General features: G+C 35.4%; 1 protein-coding gene across 1 annotated transcript in view; it reads left to right on the forward strand.

Moving 5' to 3' along the window:
• The window catches only part of LOC142349265 (conserved oligomeric Golgi complex subunit 2-like), a 63748-nt gene extending 44772 nt beyond the window's left edge, over positions 1-18976 (forward strand). The window contains exons 6-10 of the mRNA XM_075400708.1: positions 1893-2242; positions 2707-2844; positions 10338-10524; positions 13961-14431; positions 18567-18976. Of these exons, the coding sequence (XP_075256823.1) occupies positions 1893-2242; positions 2707-2844; positions 10338-10524; positions 13961-14431; positions 18567-18896 (1476 nt within the window). The 3' untranslated portion in view covers positions 18897-18976. The remainder of the gene's footprint in view (positions 1-1892; positions 2243-2706; positions 2845-10337; positions 10525-13960; positions 14432-18566) is intronic.
• Positions 18977-19023: the final 47 nt, after the last annotated feature.

The following is a 19023-nucleotide window of genomic DNA, read 5'->3' on the forward strand; positions in this document are numbered from 1 at the left end:
TTTATCAAAGAATTATTCGGATTTTCGGTCCGTTAAACTGGGAAACAGTTAATAACTCCTGTCACCATGTTACGCACTGATTTTAATAATGTTCCTCGTGGTGTTATTCAGGTTTATATTAGGAGTAATTAACTTGAATAATTGGCATTTTACAAGGACTTATTTTGGTGTTTCACAGTGCGATTTTTAGCGGATATAATTTGAATAAAATTAGCTAGTAATAGCCTTTTATTGAGCGGTTCAGATGCGTAATATATCCACTAGTTTGCCTTGTATTTTAGCGTCCTGTTAGTCTCAATTTCTGCTTTAACAAAGTCTGTCAAACTTGGCAGTTTTCAAGAGAATTTCCAGTTCAATCTTTAATTATTTAAGCAATAATTATTCAATAACTTTAACAAGAAGTTTCGCAAGTTTTATCAAGTTTTACAAGATGTCAAGCAACTGATCGTCAGGCTGGTTCTCCGGTGTTCTGGTGATCGTCGTTCCGCTGGACTGTGCCTGGAGTTGTATTGGTCCTTCGCAAATTTTTACTGATTTTTAAGTTGGGCAATTTCTGGCTTTTGTACGTCTCTTGATGTTTGTTAAGTACATATACAAATTCCGTATTAGCACCTACTTTATCAGAATAATTACTTCACCAAGTACATAATCTCTCATGAAGTTATTTACTAATTATGTGAATTTATCTTCAAGAAACTCAAAAAAAGTAAATATTGAGGCTTTTAGGCACTTGATATGTTTGCTGATAAAACTGTCACTCTGCGGTTGTTTTTCGTAAACATAACAAATTAGAGGTTACAAGCCTAGATGGAAATACTGGCTATATATGGCCTTGAGATCTATCTGAATATGAACTAAATTATAGCACTTATTTATGGATATTTAAAGGAAAAACATCGCGTAACTATGAGGGACGAAATAGGGGCGTGACAAACTTGTTAGCACCTAACTCATTTAATTGTTCATATTTTTGAATAGTTTCGTCCTCTATTTTATATGACTTTTTAATATTGGTTCCATCCTGTATTACCAATGTTTCAAATTTTTCGATTCCTACTCTCGCAGGACTTTGGTCTTTTCCTTGATTGTTGAACCGCGATATGATAGTACTCTTATGTCTTAAAGTGTTGAGTCTCTTATTTTGCTACGATACTACTCCCAAGAATTAAGTGGTCATTATTTTGCTCTAAAGGTTTTTTCAAACACTCATCCAGCCAAACATGTTGAATGTGGAGATGATGATGTCAGCGAGCTTCCACTTTTAAGGTTCCCAGAACTGTCCTCGTCATCGTTAAGTCATAATCTTTTTTAATTTTTTTTGAATTATTGGTTCAAGTCGGCAAATGTTTCCGATATATGAGCTTTTGATAAGTTCGTCAATATTTCTTGCTACAACTTTATTTTGAAATTTGAACAAGTTTGTAAATAGTTTTGGAGGATAAGTCAATGAATTTGTTTACTGATTTTTGAGCTCTTTGCATCAGCAACGTTATTTGAATACATTTAAGTGTTGATAAACGTCAGAATTCAGCTGATAAAGGTAATTTTCATGAAAACATGTATGTAGAGTACTAGAATTTCCAATAAACTTCTTTTGAAGACGTAGAATTGGAGAATATCCAACAGCTTTGAGTCTATTTTTCTTTCCACATGTTTTTTTTAGGAAAAGGCATGCGCAAAGGGAGCCTTGCGTTCCAATTTTTACAATATGGGGATGTCAAAAGATGTGGTTTTGAGAGATGTACCAAAAAACGTACTGGATAATTAATATGTCGATCTAGAGAAGCTACTTGAATAGGGGTTACAAATTAGATCAATTTCAGAATTTTTTTCGTGTAGAGTTGAACAGTTTATTGAGCAGTTTTTGAACGGAGTCATTCTTTATTGTCCAGGTTGTGGAGCAACTAGTGAAGGGCTGTTCGCAGCTGTTTATGCCAGTGAACTGGAGACAAATGGCTATGTGCCACAGATCCTGTCTAGAATTTCTGGGTGAGTTAGAGAGGACAGTATTGCACAGTGGAGAACAAGTGAGGCATTTGAGACAGAGCAGTCACTACAGAAGACTGAGTGACAAATGGAGTCTTCCTGTTTACTTCCAGCTAGTATTCCAGGAAGTCGTATCCAGAGTGGAACAGGTCATTGAACCACCTCCAATTTCTCACAACAACCAACGAAAGGTGTCCCCTTTTCTATACAATGATGCAGAAACTCGAAACTCAGAAGATTCTCAATCCTCTTCTAGGTTTGATCAAATATCTCTGAAATATTTGGACCTGTTTTCAAATTTCCTATATTACACTCGAATCGCGTTTTAAGAGCAGTTGCTCAGCAAAGAAATCTATAACTGACATCGATTCCGTATCTCATATCTGATTGGTTAATTCAGGCGACCTTTTGATTTGATTAATATAATATTTGTAAAAATGTCTTTATTAGCCGCGAAGCGATAGCGGCCATTTCTGAGACTTACCTCACTAAAAATGACCTGAAGTTTAAATAGTGTGAAAAAACTCTAATTGCAGATCAGTTTTGTACATATGTGGAAGACTTAAGTTTTTAATGGCATTCTATTCTTTCTAAAAGCCGAGTTTTTTTTAAAAAATGAAGCAGATTGTTTGTGCTTTTTTGAAATATTTCTCTTTCGCGGCTGTTTTCAGACTTTATATCAGTTTTGTTATAAGAAGTTGACTAATGTGTGTTATTTAGCAATGGCAGTAGCAGTTGTGTGCTTGTTGTATCTCAAGAGGTGTCCGACTGTCTCTCGCTGTGCTGGAGTGAACAGGAGGCATATCTCTCCGCACTCTGTCACAAGTTTGTCAAACTCACTCTCCAACTCTGTATCAGGTATGTAAAATACACAACACTTTAATAGCTGCGATAGCTGAACGGAACAAATAATAATAAATAAAAAATTCTTTCCATCAGTCAATAAGTAGCTTAACAGTTACCTTTACAAATACAATCGCATTTTTGGATGATCGCAGTTTATCTGGATGAAATTTATTCAAAATGAAAAAAAGAGGAAGGGCTTTGTCTAGGTACCGTTAAACCTAACAAAAAAAAACGTTTTTCTAGTTTTGGAACGCCTTTGAGTTGTGATATTAACTCAGCAACATTCTGATTGTCCTCATTACCCAAAATATAATTATCTAGAAATTGATGACAAGAAATTTTTTGTTTCGGCTCTGTTGAATATTACATTGTCCGCTTATGTTTTTAAGTTTTTGCTTGAGTACTTCATAGGCATGTAACTCTGATGCTAAATAGATCCTGTTTTAATCTTTCCTCGTAAGTGCTTTCAAACATTTTTCGATGAAAAATTAGCCGCAGGATACGTTTGACAATTTTGTTTCCCTAATTGTTGTGATTGTCGTTGACCCGTATACCAATACTCCATAATGTACTATTGGTTGTATGTATGTTCTCAATGCTCTTATCATCTGTGATTCTCTCAAAACATTTCTCAGTTTATAAAAGATGAGCAGTTCGAAAAAAGTTCTGTGACCACGTGCCTTGTGTGCTTTGAGAAACGTAGTTCATTGTCTATTGTGATACCCATGTATTAGAAGGTGCTTTTTATGTATGTTCTTGAAACCGCATTTTAAAAATTTTTTTACAAAAAGCATGCTTCTTGTTCAGCGTTAGTTTGTTTTTTGTGAGCCAATCATTAACGTTATCTAGTGCTTTGTCGTGATCTTCGTCAATTTTCGATGCAGAACTTCTGCTCTTCACAACAGTGTCATCGGCGTATAAAATAAAATTTGATTTTTTTCATTTAGAAAATAAAAAACACGAGGGCCAAGAACTGAACCCTGTGGCGCTCCTAGTTCTACAAGCTTCAGTTTGGACTTTTTATCTCCAATTTATGTATTTTTAGTTTGTTTGGACAAATATGATTTTAATTTTGTATATTGGACCGCGAAGACCATATCTATAACACTTTTGCAGTAGGATGTTGATCGACACTGCTCTTCCCGTGCCTGAAGCCAAATTGTGAATCTGAGAGAATCTCAAAAACGTGTAGACAGTTTTGAATTCGAATGTTTTCCCTATAATTGGTAGCAACGAGATTGGCCTGAAATTTGATAGGTCATCTTTATTTCCACTTTTGAAGAACGGTATATCTTCTGTAATTTTCAGACTTTCTGGATATTGTCCGTTTCTCTGCATCTGTTAAACAATAGTTGTAAAGGAGCTGTTAAACAGTCAGAAATTTTGAAATAAAAAGTAGGTCAAGTTATAGCAATCAAGGCTAAATTTGTTTTTAGAGTTCTTGATAGCGTATTTTACGTGGGTTTCAGATATTGAGTTTAATACATACTTTGACACTGGTTTTCTATAGTAGCAGCTTTTCATAAAAATTCTGCATTTAATTTTTTTCCCAATTTTCCTGAAGAACTCGTTAAATTCTTCTACTTTATTTTCTGATCAAAAAAATTTAGAGGACTCTGAATTGCAGGCTATAGAAATATAGACCGGAAAAAAACTTTTCCTGTTTTTTACCGATTTGGTTTTAAGTAGGCTTTGATAAAAAGTTTGGTTTTTATATCTGATGATCGATTTAAGATTGCAAGTTATTTGAAAATTTTCGTTAGTTTGTGGACATCCAGTTGCATCTGCCAGTTTCCTCAGACTACGTTTTTTGTGGTTAAATTTTTAACCTACTTGTCAATCTAATGTTTGGTCTTTTTTCATGTACGATAATTTTCAGGGAGGTGACTTTAATGCTTCAGTGAGCATTTCGTGCAATTTTTCGAAGGCGTTGTCTATCGACAAGAGTTCTAAGCTACCTAAAATTGATACCTGAGATCCTTTTCGAGTCTCTCTTGTAATAGGATCATCTAGGTTATGCCAATTAGGGCTTTTACGAAATAATATTGGTGTTCTCTTAATTTTTTTACGACTCGAAGAGGAGTTAAGATTTTTTGTTTTTACGACTCGAAGAGGCGTTATGGTTTTCTGTTTTTACGACTCTCGAAGAGGAGTATTGCTGCAGCGTTTTTTGATCGGTAACTGTGTTGGAGTGCTTTTAAAACAGCAGGTGAAATGCTTGAAAACAAAGTTTTAGGTCAAATAGCTGAAGATGGGAGAGAAAGCAGATTGGTTTTCTGTTCAAAGTATCAGTCTGTTCTTTAGTTTTCGCGATAATTAGTTGCATTTTTGTTGTTAATAGCCGCGAAGCGCTAGCGGCTATTATTGGGGACATCGTGGTTTTTTTTTAATTCGTCGTCTCCATCGATGATTCTTACGACCTGACTTCTTGGAATTGACTTCTTGGAATTGACTTCAGTGACTTCTATTGCTTTGCAGTCAAAATTTATGTACGTGACTCGTTTCTGCTTTTAGGTCAATTGCGTGACTTACCTCACTCAAAAAAATGACTTCTGAACTCACTAATGGAACTTCAATTTTTTATGAAGATTTACTAGTTAATAGTGTGCATCTAAGTAGTGCCAATCTTATATGCCTTAATTCGTGATTATTAGTCTTGAGTTTTTTATTTCGAATATCAATTTTGAAATAGCTCTTTAAGGGCTTTTTCCTTGTAGAACGTATGTGTCAAAAAAATTGACAGTCCGAAGCTAACCCAAAAAGTCTAGTGGTCTATTAAAGGACTGGTGGTCGATCTGTCTATCTTATTTCTTTAGTTTCAATTTATGGAAGGCCACGAGCGTCTATCGCGGCTATTTTCCAGCAATCTGCCGGCTATGTTCTTATTTTTTTAGTCTCATTTAGGACGGATTTCATTGGTTGCGGGCGAGGAATAAGAAAATCAAATTAGGATCTTCAATTCATAGAACTCGATTTTTAATAGTGGCCTCAGCTTCTCAGCCGGCTATTATAGCGCTCCTCTTTTTTCTTACTTTGTCGTACTAAAGTTTTCGCTTTACCTTACTTCACAGCTTGTTCAACATTTTGAGTGAAATCTTTTCCATTTCTGTAGGCTAGCTTCGTACTAAAATTTTCGCTTTACCTTACTTCACAGCTTGTTCAACATTTTGAGTGAAATCTTTTCGCTTTCTGTAGGCTAGTTTCACTCTTGTCTGATTCGGCTAGAAGTGTTTCTAGATAGAAGTTGCTCAGCAAAGCAGTTCAAAATGAAAAGGGTCAGTATCAAGAAACGAAATCAGAATTAGATACGGGATAAACCCATAAAGTCCAATTCTAGATGCCCGTTACTCAAACTTTGTTCTGATTTGCCATCTCTAGTGCTTATTGGTATTGATACTAGCCACTGTATCATCTTACTACGAAACAGGAGTATGTTCAGCTCCAAAATGACATCAAGATAGTTTGCAAATGTTGTTTGTGAACAAAATTGTTTAGTCTAAAAAATCTTTTTTTTTCAGCAGTTTTTTTCTCTTCTTTCAATCCCAATGGGTTATGGGTATCAACGGAGGCTATTTTCCGACAATCTGCCGGGTATGTTTGGTTTCTGCAGCTCTTTTTAAAATTGTAATTTGGTTTATTGGTCTTTCCTTTTTTTCAGCAAACATATCATATTTTTAATTAACTATTGCTCTGACTGAGATAGCGTTTTTTTCGGTTTACTTGTGTAGCTTGCCTTCTTTTGTTGTTATATTCTCCTTTTTTCAGCCTTAGAACTGTTAAAAAGAAGTTTCACGACCACGACTTCTGTTTTTTACGGTGTGCTGCGATCAGGGCTATCAATTATCTGTTTTTTTAAACTCCACTGATTTTGAACAGTTTCTAAATTCTTCCTATTTCCTTAGTTTTTGGTTCTTTTTTGCTTTGCCTGCCATTGATTCACACTATTGTATTGTGTATTTTTGTTATTGTCTTGTGCTGTGTTGATTTATCGTGTATTCATTTGGATGCGTCGAGTTAATATTTTCATAAAGTCTTGACATTAATTGTTTCTCAAAACACTAGATTGCGGAAAAACTAAATTTTCCAACTGATTAATTGCTCTCAAACGAAGTTTGTAGCAATTATATTAGTCCTGTCGGTCTTTTTTTTATGCGATTTTTCGCTTGACCGATTTTTCGTCTGACGCTTTTGACTTTTCGTCCTCAAAAACGGGATAAACAGGTAGCGCCCAGCGGGCAATAAGTGCTCTTAGAGCCTTTCAGCTCTGTTTCACCTCAAACTGTTTTAGAGACTTATACATATGGTTTATGGTGTGAAGAGCGGTTCTTAGAGGTTGAAGACCCCCCCCCACTATTAACCCCACACCCCCCCACTATTGCCCCCCCACCGCGCTGTTGCCCCCCAACCAACTGTTGCTACCCCCCCCCCCCCCCCCCCCCCCGTGGCTAGCTACTGACGAACAACCGCTCGCTAAAAGCACGCAAATTTATACAAATTTTCACAATTTTTTTCAAGCTTTTTGAAAATTTTCACAATTTTTGAGTGTTATCAAACCTACATGTCAAGTAACCCACTCTATGGTTTGATTATATTTTACTGCACAGTTTCTAGTGGTAATAGAATAGTTTTAACATTTAAACATTGCGAATTTTTGCATATTTTTGAAAAAAACTTGCAAATTTTTTCAAGCTTTTTGAAAACGTTTGTCATTTTTTGAGTTTTATCAACCCTAGATGTCAAGCAACCCACTCTATGGTTTGATAATAGGTTACTGTGCATCTTCTAGTGGTAATAGAATGGTTTTAACATTTCAATATTGCGAATTTTTGCGTTTTTTTTTTTAAAAACTTGCAAATTTTTTCAAGCTTTTTGAAAATTTTTGTCATTTTTTGAGTTTTATCAACCCTAGATGTCAAGCAACCCAATCTCTGGTTTGATAATAGGTTACTGTACAGTTTCGCTGTAATAGAAATGTTTTAACATTTCAACATTGCGAATTTTTGCTTTTTTTTAAAACTTGCAAAATTTTCCAAGGTTTTTGAAAATTTTTGTCGTTTTTTTACGTTTCTCCAGCGTCAAGAGCCAAGGAGCCTCCTCTAGGGTTTGATAATAGGTCAGTGTATAGTTTCTAGAAGTAATGGAATTTTTTTCAAGATCTTAACATCACGAATTTCAGCATTTTTTTGAAAAAAAGCATTTAATTTTTTTAAACATTTATTGTCATTCAAGTTTTTTTCAGCCTCTGAGTTCAGAAAATCTGCTTAAGGGTTTGATAATATGTGTTTGCATAGTTTTAGGGGTAATGGAATGGTTTTTAATTTTTTAATAAAACAAATTTTATCGATTTTTTTATATAAACTTGCAATATTTTCAATTTTTTTTTTGAAATATTTTGTCATTTTATAGGTTTATCGAGCCTTAACATACCAAGTTATTGTATCTTTTCTAGATGCCATGGAGTGTTTTTAAAGAAATTAACATTTAAAGAGTTTTAGCATTTTTTGAAAAATTTTTGGCAATCTTCATGTTTTTAAATTGTTTGTCATTTCTTTTATGTTTATCCAGCCCCAAGAGGCAAGAGACCTCCTTCGAGGTTTGATACTAAGCTGCTGTCTAGTGTCTGGAATTAATGGAATTATTATCATTATTTTAATAACTCGAGTTTCAGCAATTTTTTGATAAATTTTAATTTATAAAAAATTTTCAAAAATTATCATGTTCCAAGTGTATTGATCATTATGAACCACTGAAACTGTTTAAGGCTTGAAATAGGCATACCGGATAGTTTCTTGGGACAATGGAATGGTGTTCTGAGGATTTTAACATCACGAATTTTGGCAAGATATTGTGAAATATTGCAATTGTTTTTAAAATTTTTGAATTTTTTTGTCCGTTTGAGTTTAACGATCATTACTGGCCAACGAAGCTTTTTAAGTCTTTCAGATGGGTTACATGACAATTATCAAGCGTCAAAAACTGTTTTTGAACCTTTTCTTTACTGCGAAATGTGGAAACTTTTTCTTTTGAGTTTTGCACAGTTTTTTTTCTATATGATTTAGTTACTAACAAGTCTAGAAAACTTGAAGTTGTAGAGGCGAATCTCATCGTTGAAAAAATTCCTAGCTCTCCCTCGCTCTCTCTGTGTTGGCGGGCGTTTCTTTCCTTCTCTTTCTCGCTCACGTTTAATCTCGCATTCTCTCTCTCTCTCTCCTTAACTCTTGTTGATGCCGCACTTCAGCGGCTTTTATGTGGCGTGATGTCATTGCCCATTACCCTAATCTCAGGCCCTTTCAATCAAGCTAAAGCTAATCTCACTAAACAGTGGCTAGTTACTGACGAAGCCAACCGCTCGCCGGTCGTTTGAGAGCAATTCGCCCGACGTTAGTCGGTTATGTTTGTACCCGTTTGTTCATTTTTGCGAATATAGGGTCATTTTTTGCCTGTTTTTGTTTGATTTTCTCTGAAGAATTTTATTGTCATGTCATTAGTTATAATAATTTGTTGGACTGTCATTCAGGAGATGTCCTATCTTTTTGAATTCGCTTTACCCTTCTCACGTTTTTTGTTTTATATAAGTCAAAAAGTTTCACGCTTGATTTCTGACGTACCTCTCACTGTTTCAACTAAATGGATTTCAGATTCTTGCACTGGTCGAATCGACTAATGTAATGACTACGGTGAATGTCAATGGAGCAAACTCACAAAATCAAAAAACGGGGTACACATATAGAGCCTTTCATTAAGTCATAGTGCGTTGGATTATCAAGGTTGATTAAATTGTTTGCTAGCTCGCATTAGTATACTGAACGGCGAAGACATTTTTGAAGCAATTACATTTCGAAGACAATTTTTATACCATTTATCCCCTACACTGGTTTTCTCTTCTACCTATTAAATTCAGATGAACCACAACGTTCACTTACTAGAAATCGCAATGTAAATTTGATGAACTCCATCAGAGTCTCACAAGAAAAAGAAAGTTGTCACGTTATGACATTTTAATTACATCTTTGCTGCCTGTAATGTTAACGCTAATGCGATCTCAATCATAGTGAACAAACGTGAAAATATCACATTTTGAGACAACTTCCTTTTGACTGAGAAACTTGGATGAAGTTCATCAAATTTACATTGGGATTTCTAGTAAGTGAACGTTGTTTTATCTGAATTTAATAGGTAATAGGTAGACGAGATTACTAGAGTAGGGGACCAATGGTGTAAAAATTGTCTTCGAAATGTGATTTCAAATTGGAATAATACTACCTCAAAAATTGAAATTTTATTGGTGAAAATGGGGGGCGCTAACTTACGTTTGTCGTTCAGTATATTAAGCTTAATGGCCTTCAGTTTATGAGCTGAATTAAGTATAATTTTAGAATCTAGCCGCATTGCAGAATTTGCGCACCAAAATCCAGTCAATTTCTCACTTTTTTTTCTGTTTCAATCCCGATGTGCGTCAAGCGAATCAACGGCTATTTTCCGACAATTTCCCAACTATGTTTTAGGTTTGTGACGTGGGTTGAAAGTGCGCCCTCCGATTTTGAGAAGTTCAAGAAGCAGCAGGAGGTTGAGTTGTTATCAGCAGCCACTTTGTCCTCCGATGCGATTGGCTCTTCCGAGCAAGTGCAGCAGAATACGAATATGATTACTACGTCTTCTTTGAACAGCGTTGGACAACATAGTAAAGAGAAAGTAAGTTCCAAGGGACAGTGGTGTCAGCTTTTATATATATGAAAGTTTGAATGGAGAACGGAGACATCAACAAAAAAATCTTCGTTGTACGCGAACGGATAGTACTAGAATAATCATAAGACTGTACTCAAACATAATGTCCGAGACAAATGGTCAATATTGCGGTGGTAGCCATTAGGAAGTCTTAATGGGTTCAATGATCGATAATGAACCGCTTGTCTTTTAGGTCAAAAAACAAGTCATACCACTTCTACAATCTTACAAAAATGTGTAATTTGAAATTTAAGCTACTCTAAGACGCGGGGATTTTAATACGTTACTTTTTTATAGCTGTAGGCTGAGCGGTTGTACATTGCGGTGCTCTTGGTTTTTTTTACAGCTGGAAGAGGAGTATTGGTTTTGAGGTTTTTTAAACCGGAAGTACTATTCGTCCAGATGGCGTTTTGACCTAAAAGTGAAAGTGAGTAAAATTGCCGTGTGAGCTAGAGATGTTTTTTTGATTGCGTTCAGTGATTGACTTTTCGACTTTCGGAAGAGTTTTTGACAGAATGGTGCATATAGATAACCGTTTTTAGCCGTTTTTCGTCCAGTTGGCCCGGTTTTTTTTCTTGCTTGTAATTTGTTCTTTTTGTGCAAATATTTTTTATTCAGTGCTATATTGAAATATAACCCTCGGAAATTGGTACCAGTGTTTTTCTTTTTAAGAATTCAGTTTAGTTGCTAAGAATATTATCCGCCTTGTGCTTTGACAATGTGTCTTTTGGGTTGCAGAGTTGTAGGAGTTCTAGCTTTTTAAGTCTGCTATCATGAGTTATTTGACAACAATTTGTAGCCCTGTCAGTTTCTTGAACTTGTCAATATTTGATCATCCTTAGATTTTTGGTCATTTTTCAACATTACCAAATGTTACCAACGTTACCACAAGTTTGACGCTTCGAGTCGCTTCAGGAACTCTGGATGCGGGCTATGTTTTTTGTTTCGCCGTCTGACTATTTTTTTGTTTTACTGTTGTTCTAGAACATTGTTTCGGTTGAGTTTTTCACGCTTGATTTCTTGGTTTTTGCGTGACCTAAATTGCGCTTACTGAGAAATTTTGTCTATAGCTAAAACAAATTCGATTGTAAGATTATCGAAAGCAGGTGACTGAAAGCCGAGGGGTAATTACCGAGGAGATCGGGGGTTCGAACTTCTTCATTGTCCAATCGTTTTTCACCCATAAATGATACTCCTTTTGGTTTTAATTTGTTTTTTAGGTGGAGGCCATAACTTTTTTCAACTCATTTCTGTTTCTATCTGTGTTCTACGGCACGCAATTCGATTTCGCAGCTATTCCGGCAATGTGCTGGCTCTGTTTTTTTTCTTGTTTCACACAACAAACGAGGACCACCCAATTAGGCGAGTTGTAGAGACTATTAAGAGAGCTCCGAGATAATGAACTAGCACTAAATCACAATAGAAATTCTGTTGTGATAACTCTTTCTGTTCTTACGTACGTTGGTAAATTGTCTAAAGATGCTTTTGTTGAACAAGATAAGATAATTTTGCGGTGCACTGGTACGATTAAAAAAATGTTCCTTTTTCTGCTAAGATTTTCATTCATATAACGAGCTGCTTTAACCGAGCGTCTAGAATTTACAAGACAGCTCTTGTGAGAATTTGATTAGATCAGATTGTTTCAACATACCTCTCAATTGTTTCAAAAGCTTTTCTTTGATCTCAGAAAATTGAAGACTTTATCGGATCAACATTGATCACAACTTTCTTTAATATGAGAACTCGGAGCCTTTATTTAAATATAATGCGAAAACAAGTAAAAACATGCGTTTTCAATTATTGCAAAATAAAGCTGCTATGTAGAAAGCTGGTCTTAGGCAAATACAGACAGTAATTTGCCTAAAGAAATGACAGTGGCAAGTTCACACGCTAGAACTAGCAAATGTTCAACTGACTGTGTTTTTTTCGGATCTACTTATTTTTGCTTTAAAAAGTACTCGACTGATTGAATCTGTCTGTACTAATCAATTCATATCAAGATCGAGTGGGAAAAATGTTCCCGGGAGACAAGAAGTCATCGAAAAGTAGAGCTGTTGGTTTTTGTCTTTGAGTTTTTTTCGAATTAATTTTTAAGGCATGTGTCTATTTTTAGGACAATTTCTAGTTTCGTACAATTTGAATCAAACACAATTTAAAATGTTTACTTGACAAATTGAAGAAAAACTGCCAAGTTAAAGCTTTTACAACTGAACTACTCATGTTTTGGATATTATTTAGTTCACGCTTGTGGATTGTTATTCGATGATTCAATAGTATTTGAGTCAAATAGAGAAAGTAATTTTTGAAGTCAACCTAACATAAATTGAAACAAACGTTGCATTGTTCAAAAAGATAACATTTTTCTTTGTTTTTTTCTCAAATGATAATTTTTTCTGCTCTTGTTGCAGAAAATGAATAAAATATTGCAAAGTTCTTTTAACTTTCTCCTTCTCTAGCAAAATTCTTTTCTATACTTCTCTTGTACATCAAGAGTATTAATACCAAGACGAGAAACAGTCGGAAAACAAGACGGAAAAGAGAATAGAACTTCTACTAGTCTTTAGTTTTTTTTTGTATTTTCATATTGTTATCTTTTGAGTACTTGTTTTTTAAATGAATTATTCACTTAAATTTGTATAATAAAATTTAATTATGATTATGTACATCAGCAACGTTTTTAAAAAAATTATATTACATTGTTACTATTAGTTAATATCTCCACTTTTAACACCCCTCCCCCCTTCCAATGCTTTTCATTTTTCCTGTTTTTGTTGTTTTTTCAACAGCTCCACTTTTCCAACCTGCCCCAATGCATTGCCCTCGAATGAAGTTTGAAGCAATTACTGTAAACGCGTGTGTCTATGCAAAACTTCCGCGACGCTTTTGCGCTTTTATTCTAGAATATTCTATTACTTCTTGAGTGACCTTTCCACACTTAAGTTCATTTTTGAGTGATTTAAGTTCATCTTTGAGCGCTTGTTCTGAGATAAAGTTAGAGATTGCGAGTGAACGAAAATCAAAGCCGTTGTAACTGGGTGTTTAAGATGTCAGCCTAACGACTTGGAGGTCTGGGTGGGAACCCTAGTGGTGTACGTTTTTTGCACCCCTTAAACATTTCTAAGCTACGTGCACTCTAAAATTAAATTGCCCCCATTTGTCGTTCGAGAGTGATTCATCCGACTTTAAATCGGTTTTGGTTTTTCTTTTTTCTAAACAGCTCCCCTCTCCAACTTGTTATAAAAATTATATTTAAAAATCAAAATTAGTCTAAGGGGGCTACATAATGATGTTTCTCTTTTTTTCCTCCACGACGCGCAAACAAAAAGTGGACCGTTGAAAAAAGATGCCGTATCTATATATAATAAATAGATATATGAAACTCAATCCAGTTTTTATCTTTCAGACGTCGAGAGAGGTAGAGTGTTTGGACACATTAATCATGTGTTTAATGGCCGACTGTGGATTTGTCCTGAGTCACTTACAGACCCTGTGGGATTTGAGAATATACAGAGAGATTAAACAAGTTCAACAATTGTCCACCAGTGCAACAGTCCACACAAACTCTGTTGGAACACCTTTTCAAAGCATCAAAAACTTGATCAAGCAGCAATTGGATAATTTGACCAAGCAAGCTGTTGCTGCATCCGTTGAACAGTTGAAAAAGGTGATGAAACCCATCTCAGAAACGCCCAGGTTGTTCAGGAAAACGAATCGGGGTGCTCCGGAGAAGGAATCGCCTTACATGGTTAACGTGGTGTCGAAGTTGGATGCCCTAACTGTAGGATGCAAACTGTGGACCAGACTAAGTATGGAGTCAAAGAGTTCGATTCTAACGGAAGTAGCAATGCAATTGTGCGAGTACATGCGTAAACAGGTGACTATTATTTGCATTTGAGCTGATTTGGTTTGACGATCAAATGTATAACACGTACTGTTGTGTACTTGGCTGTCTTGAGGACAAGACACACTAAAAATAAGCTTTAAGTGAACTATTTTGAACATTATAATAATCATAATAAAACAGTAAAAAGAGTACTAATGGGTAACACATAAACTTGTTGATTTGACTTAATTATTAATAGCCGCCCTCATCTTCTCAGCCGGCTATTATAGCGCTCCTATTTTTTTCCAATTCAAAGAATTTGAATTGTATTGGGGCGCTGTCTTTTTTAAAGATCTGTTCACACATTTTCATGATTTTTGAAGTCAAATTGGAGTAGTGATTTTGGTCACGCTGAAACAGGAAATGGAGCGAAAAAGCGAGTGGTTTTGCGGCGTGAATTTTCGCTCTAGTTTTAAAGCAGAGTGAGAAAATGGTGTTCGAACAAAAATTCGGTTTCTCGGTAGTGGTTTTTTGTTCACATGCGGCAATTTCACTCTGATTTTTACTGTTTTTTTTTTGTTTTTTTGGATCGGATTTTTTTTTCTAAATGGTTTTCCAATCCATTCACAGCTCATTCTAGGCCTAGTTTTTTTGTTTGAAAGTTCACATGCGGCATTTTGACACCGATTTTTTTGTTTTTTTTTGAATTTTTTTTATTATAGCTGCGAAGCTGTAAGCTGAGCGAAGCTATATTGCGGTGCTCTTGGTTTTTTTTGTTTCGTCGTCTGACGCTCTTTTTTCGTTTTACATTTGTTCACACAGCAAAGCTGAAAAAGTCAAATTTTCTGAATGACTTCTTCGTCTCACTAACGGCCTTTGCGCGCGTGACGTCATTTCTCACTCGCTTTAGCAAAAGTTATTTGCGTGATTAGATTTTGATCATACGTGACTTACTCACTCAATAAAATGACTTTTGCACTTTAAAACTTAAGTTTAATTTGAATTAGTTCAATGTCAAAGGAACTCATATGTGCAGTAAAGGTCCCTAATAAGAGGCTTCTGCGGAATGAATTTTAATAAGCTTCATTTTTTTTTATCGCTGAATGTTTTTTACCAACTTTTTTGAGCGGCCTCGATTTTTTTTTTTCAATTTAGATCTGTATCTGTTTCGATCTCTATTATATGGCACGCAGGTCTATTCTTTCGCAGCTATTCCGGCAATCTGCCGGCTATGTTTGGATTTTTTTTAGAAATGGTTTTCCCATTTCACTCATAGTCCGTTATAAGTCGTTTATGGTTTAGTCAATTAAAATTCTTTGAATTGTACGTCAGGACTTGCCCTGCTATGTTTTTTTGCTTCGTCGAATGAAAAAATGTTTCGCTTTACCTCAGTTTGCCTCTTTTTCAACATTTTGCGTGAAATCTTTTTGACTTCTCTAGGCTAGTTTCTCTCTTCTCTCATTCTGCTAAAAGTTATTTTGAACATCAGTTGCTCAGCAAAGCAATTCGAAATGAACAGAGTCTGTATAAAATATTGAAGTCAGAAGTAGAAACGGGATAAACCCATAAAGCCAAATTTTAGATGCCCGCTATTTGAACATCGTTCCTATAAGTCTTAGTTACCATCTCTAATGCTTATTAGTATTGATAGTAACCCTGTAGCCTCTCTCTAGGAAACAGAAGTATGTTCAACTACGAAATGCCATCAAAATAAATCGGACTTAAAAAATGTTTTTGTACAAAAAATCTTTTTTTTTCAATATCTTCCATTCTTTCAATCCCAATCATGCTTTTTGGAATCAACGGCGGCTATTTTCCGGCAATCTGCCGGGTATGTTTATAAACACACATGCACAATTTTACACGCAATTAAAATAGTAACAGATGCTGATCTCAAGGCGTTTACGAACCGTAATCCGAACTAATTATACATTAATATGTCTACAGAATAATACAAACACAAAATCTTTCTAATAGCGGCAAAATGATAGGTGGGGATATTGTTCGCCCTTAGTTTTTACAATTCAAAGAATTTGATTTGTATTGGTGAGCTTTCTTTAAGCTCTTCACACTTTTTTCGACCTTTTCTTGTTAATGAGAAGTCAAATTGGAGTAGTGATCTAATCATGCTGGAGTGGTAAGAGGAGCTATCAGCTAGTTGTTTTAAGGCGTGACAATTCTCAAACTGCTTTTATAGTGAAGTGGGTAAATGAACAGCTTGAACAGATTTTTGATTTTGAGCAAATTTGTTTTTGCGTGCGGCAGTTTGACTTGTGTTAGCTGTTTAATAGCCGCCGTTAATCTCTCAACGGCTATTATTTAGGCGCTGTCCTTTTTTAATTCGCTTTACCTTTGATCACATTTTCCGTTTTTCATAAGTCACGATTTTCACGCTTGACTTTGACTTACCTCACCCACTGTTTCAACTAAATAGATTTTAAATTCTTTCACGCGTTGAATTACGCAATGTAGTGAAAACAGTCGAAGTCAAAAGAGCAAAAGCAAATGAAACGGGCTGAACCGATTAAGCCCGGTCATTAAGTCATAGTGTATTAGGTTATTAAAGTTCATTAAAGGAATTGCTAGATGACATTAATATTGAGCTTAATAGCTTTCTGTTTAGAAGCTGAATTAAGTATTGTTTTAAGAATATAACTGAAACTGACACAGAACAGTCTTTTCGAAACTGATGAAAAAGTCTGTCAATTTTTGTCTTGGTTTTTTTCTATTCCTGTTTCAATCCCGATGTGCGTCAACGGCGGATATTTTCCGGTAATCTGCCGTCTATGTTTTTCTCTTGATTTTGTGTACCAATACTTTTAAAAGGTCATACATGTGTTTTAATGATGAGCCGCAAAAAGTCCTCTATTGGTTTTTAATACTGAGACGCTTTTTGTCTTCATGAAATGTAAGTAATATTTTTGGATTTCGCATGTTTTTTTTTAATTTTTTAATTTTTGTTTTTGAGTCTCACTAATGATCAATTTTAATGGCTCTCTGTTGACGTATATTTTAAATTCTATCTCATTTGACGAGAAATCGGGCAGTTTCAAGGAGTTTGACACTACTTGTTTTTGCGGTTTTGGAAAGCGATTTTTTTTCCGTACTGCAATTCGATTTCTATTTTAATTGTTCTCCAAATTTTCTCAACCAAGAGGTTCAAATATTCATACACGAGTTCTATTAACGTACAAATCATTTATTTAAGGCGAAATAGAAGCCTTTAATAGTTTTAACTAATATCTGATGGTTTTAACTACTTTGTCACAACTTGATTTCAAACAATATAATTGATTTTTTCTAAAATATCAGTGATTTTGTAATTTTAGTTTTTCTAAGTTTTTTTGTCTTGTTATGCAGGCTCATTAAGGGCAAATCTGAATATCTTGGGAACTGTTTCAACCCCTTAGGCAACAGTTTTTGTTTTAAAAAGCTGTTTTCAAAAAGTGTTAAGTTGTTTCTGTGTTTGTATTGGTATATGCTATTTTGTCAATTAAAAGTTGTTCTTCTATGGAAGCTGAACTTCAGGTTTTTAATTTGTTCAATTCTTCGGTTGTGTTACATTATTTATTTTACATTGTTCTAGAATATTCTTTTCCTCAACTTTTTACCAGCTTTTTTTACGCTTGAGTTCTTGGTTTTTGCGTGAGTTGCAACGAAGTTTGCTGCAACTATGTTTGTGCAGCGGTCTTTTTTTTGCGTTTTTTGCTTGACTGATTTTTTGTTGAACCCTTTTGACTTTTTATCCTCAATAACGGGATAAACAGATAACGCCCGGAGGGCATTATTTTCTCATAGAGCCTTTTGGCTTACTAGACTATATATAATTATGCGATTCACCGAAACCGCCGTGAAGCCATAAATTCATGGTGTGAAGGGGGTTCCTGACCCACCTTGCACTTCGTGCGCTACGCGCATTGTTATACGGGAGAGCAAGGTGTCGAAATATTTTGCACCCAAAAAGACTTAAACTGTCCCGCCTGTCTTGACTTAATTCTGATTGATCAAAATTATTTTTGCTAGTTAAAAACGTGCGTGGTTTTTTAGATGCGCCGATAACTTTTCCAACTGATTCTGTCTATTTTCCGGCACGGATGGCCAATTCGCAGCTATTCCGGCGATCTGCCGGCTGTTAATGTATAGGGTATACTGTCTCAGTGGTAACAATGGTATTCACTGTTTTAAGGTGAGCGATATTTGCGCCAGTGTAGAAAAGATAGAACACAGTCTGAAGAAAATCCGAAGTTCCAAATCAATGAAAGGTTCGGCCTCCCAAGCAATGTTAGAAGACACATCACAATCTGCTCCCCAATCACTTTCAGACTCTGAAAAGATTTACCTTCAGCTATACTTGGATGTGCATTGCCTCATTCTGCACTTGAGAACTCTCATCAAACGGAACAGTTCTCCAACCTACAATGAGGAAGACATTAATGATCAATTGCAAGTGTGCAACTCTCTTGCAGCTCAGATTGAGTTTGCTTCTGCATATAAACTAAGAAACAATCCCTTGTGATTCGATATTGGGTTTCAGTGCCGGGTTCGCTTGTGTGTTTTTATAGCTGCGAAGCTGTAAGCTGAGCGGAGCTATATTGAGGTGCTCTTGATTTTTTTACAACTCAAAGAATTTGAAATGCGCTGTT

The sequence above is a fragment of the Convolutriloba macropyga genome, chromosome 11 (genome assembly GCF_964194025.1).
Source record: "Convolutriloba macropyga chromosome 11, txConMacr16.3, whole genome shotgun sequence".
NCBI lineage: Eukaryota > Metazoa > Xenacoelomorpha > Acoela > Convolutidae > Convolutriloba > Convolutriloba macropyga.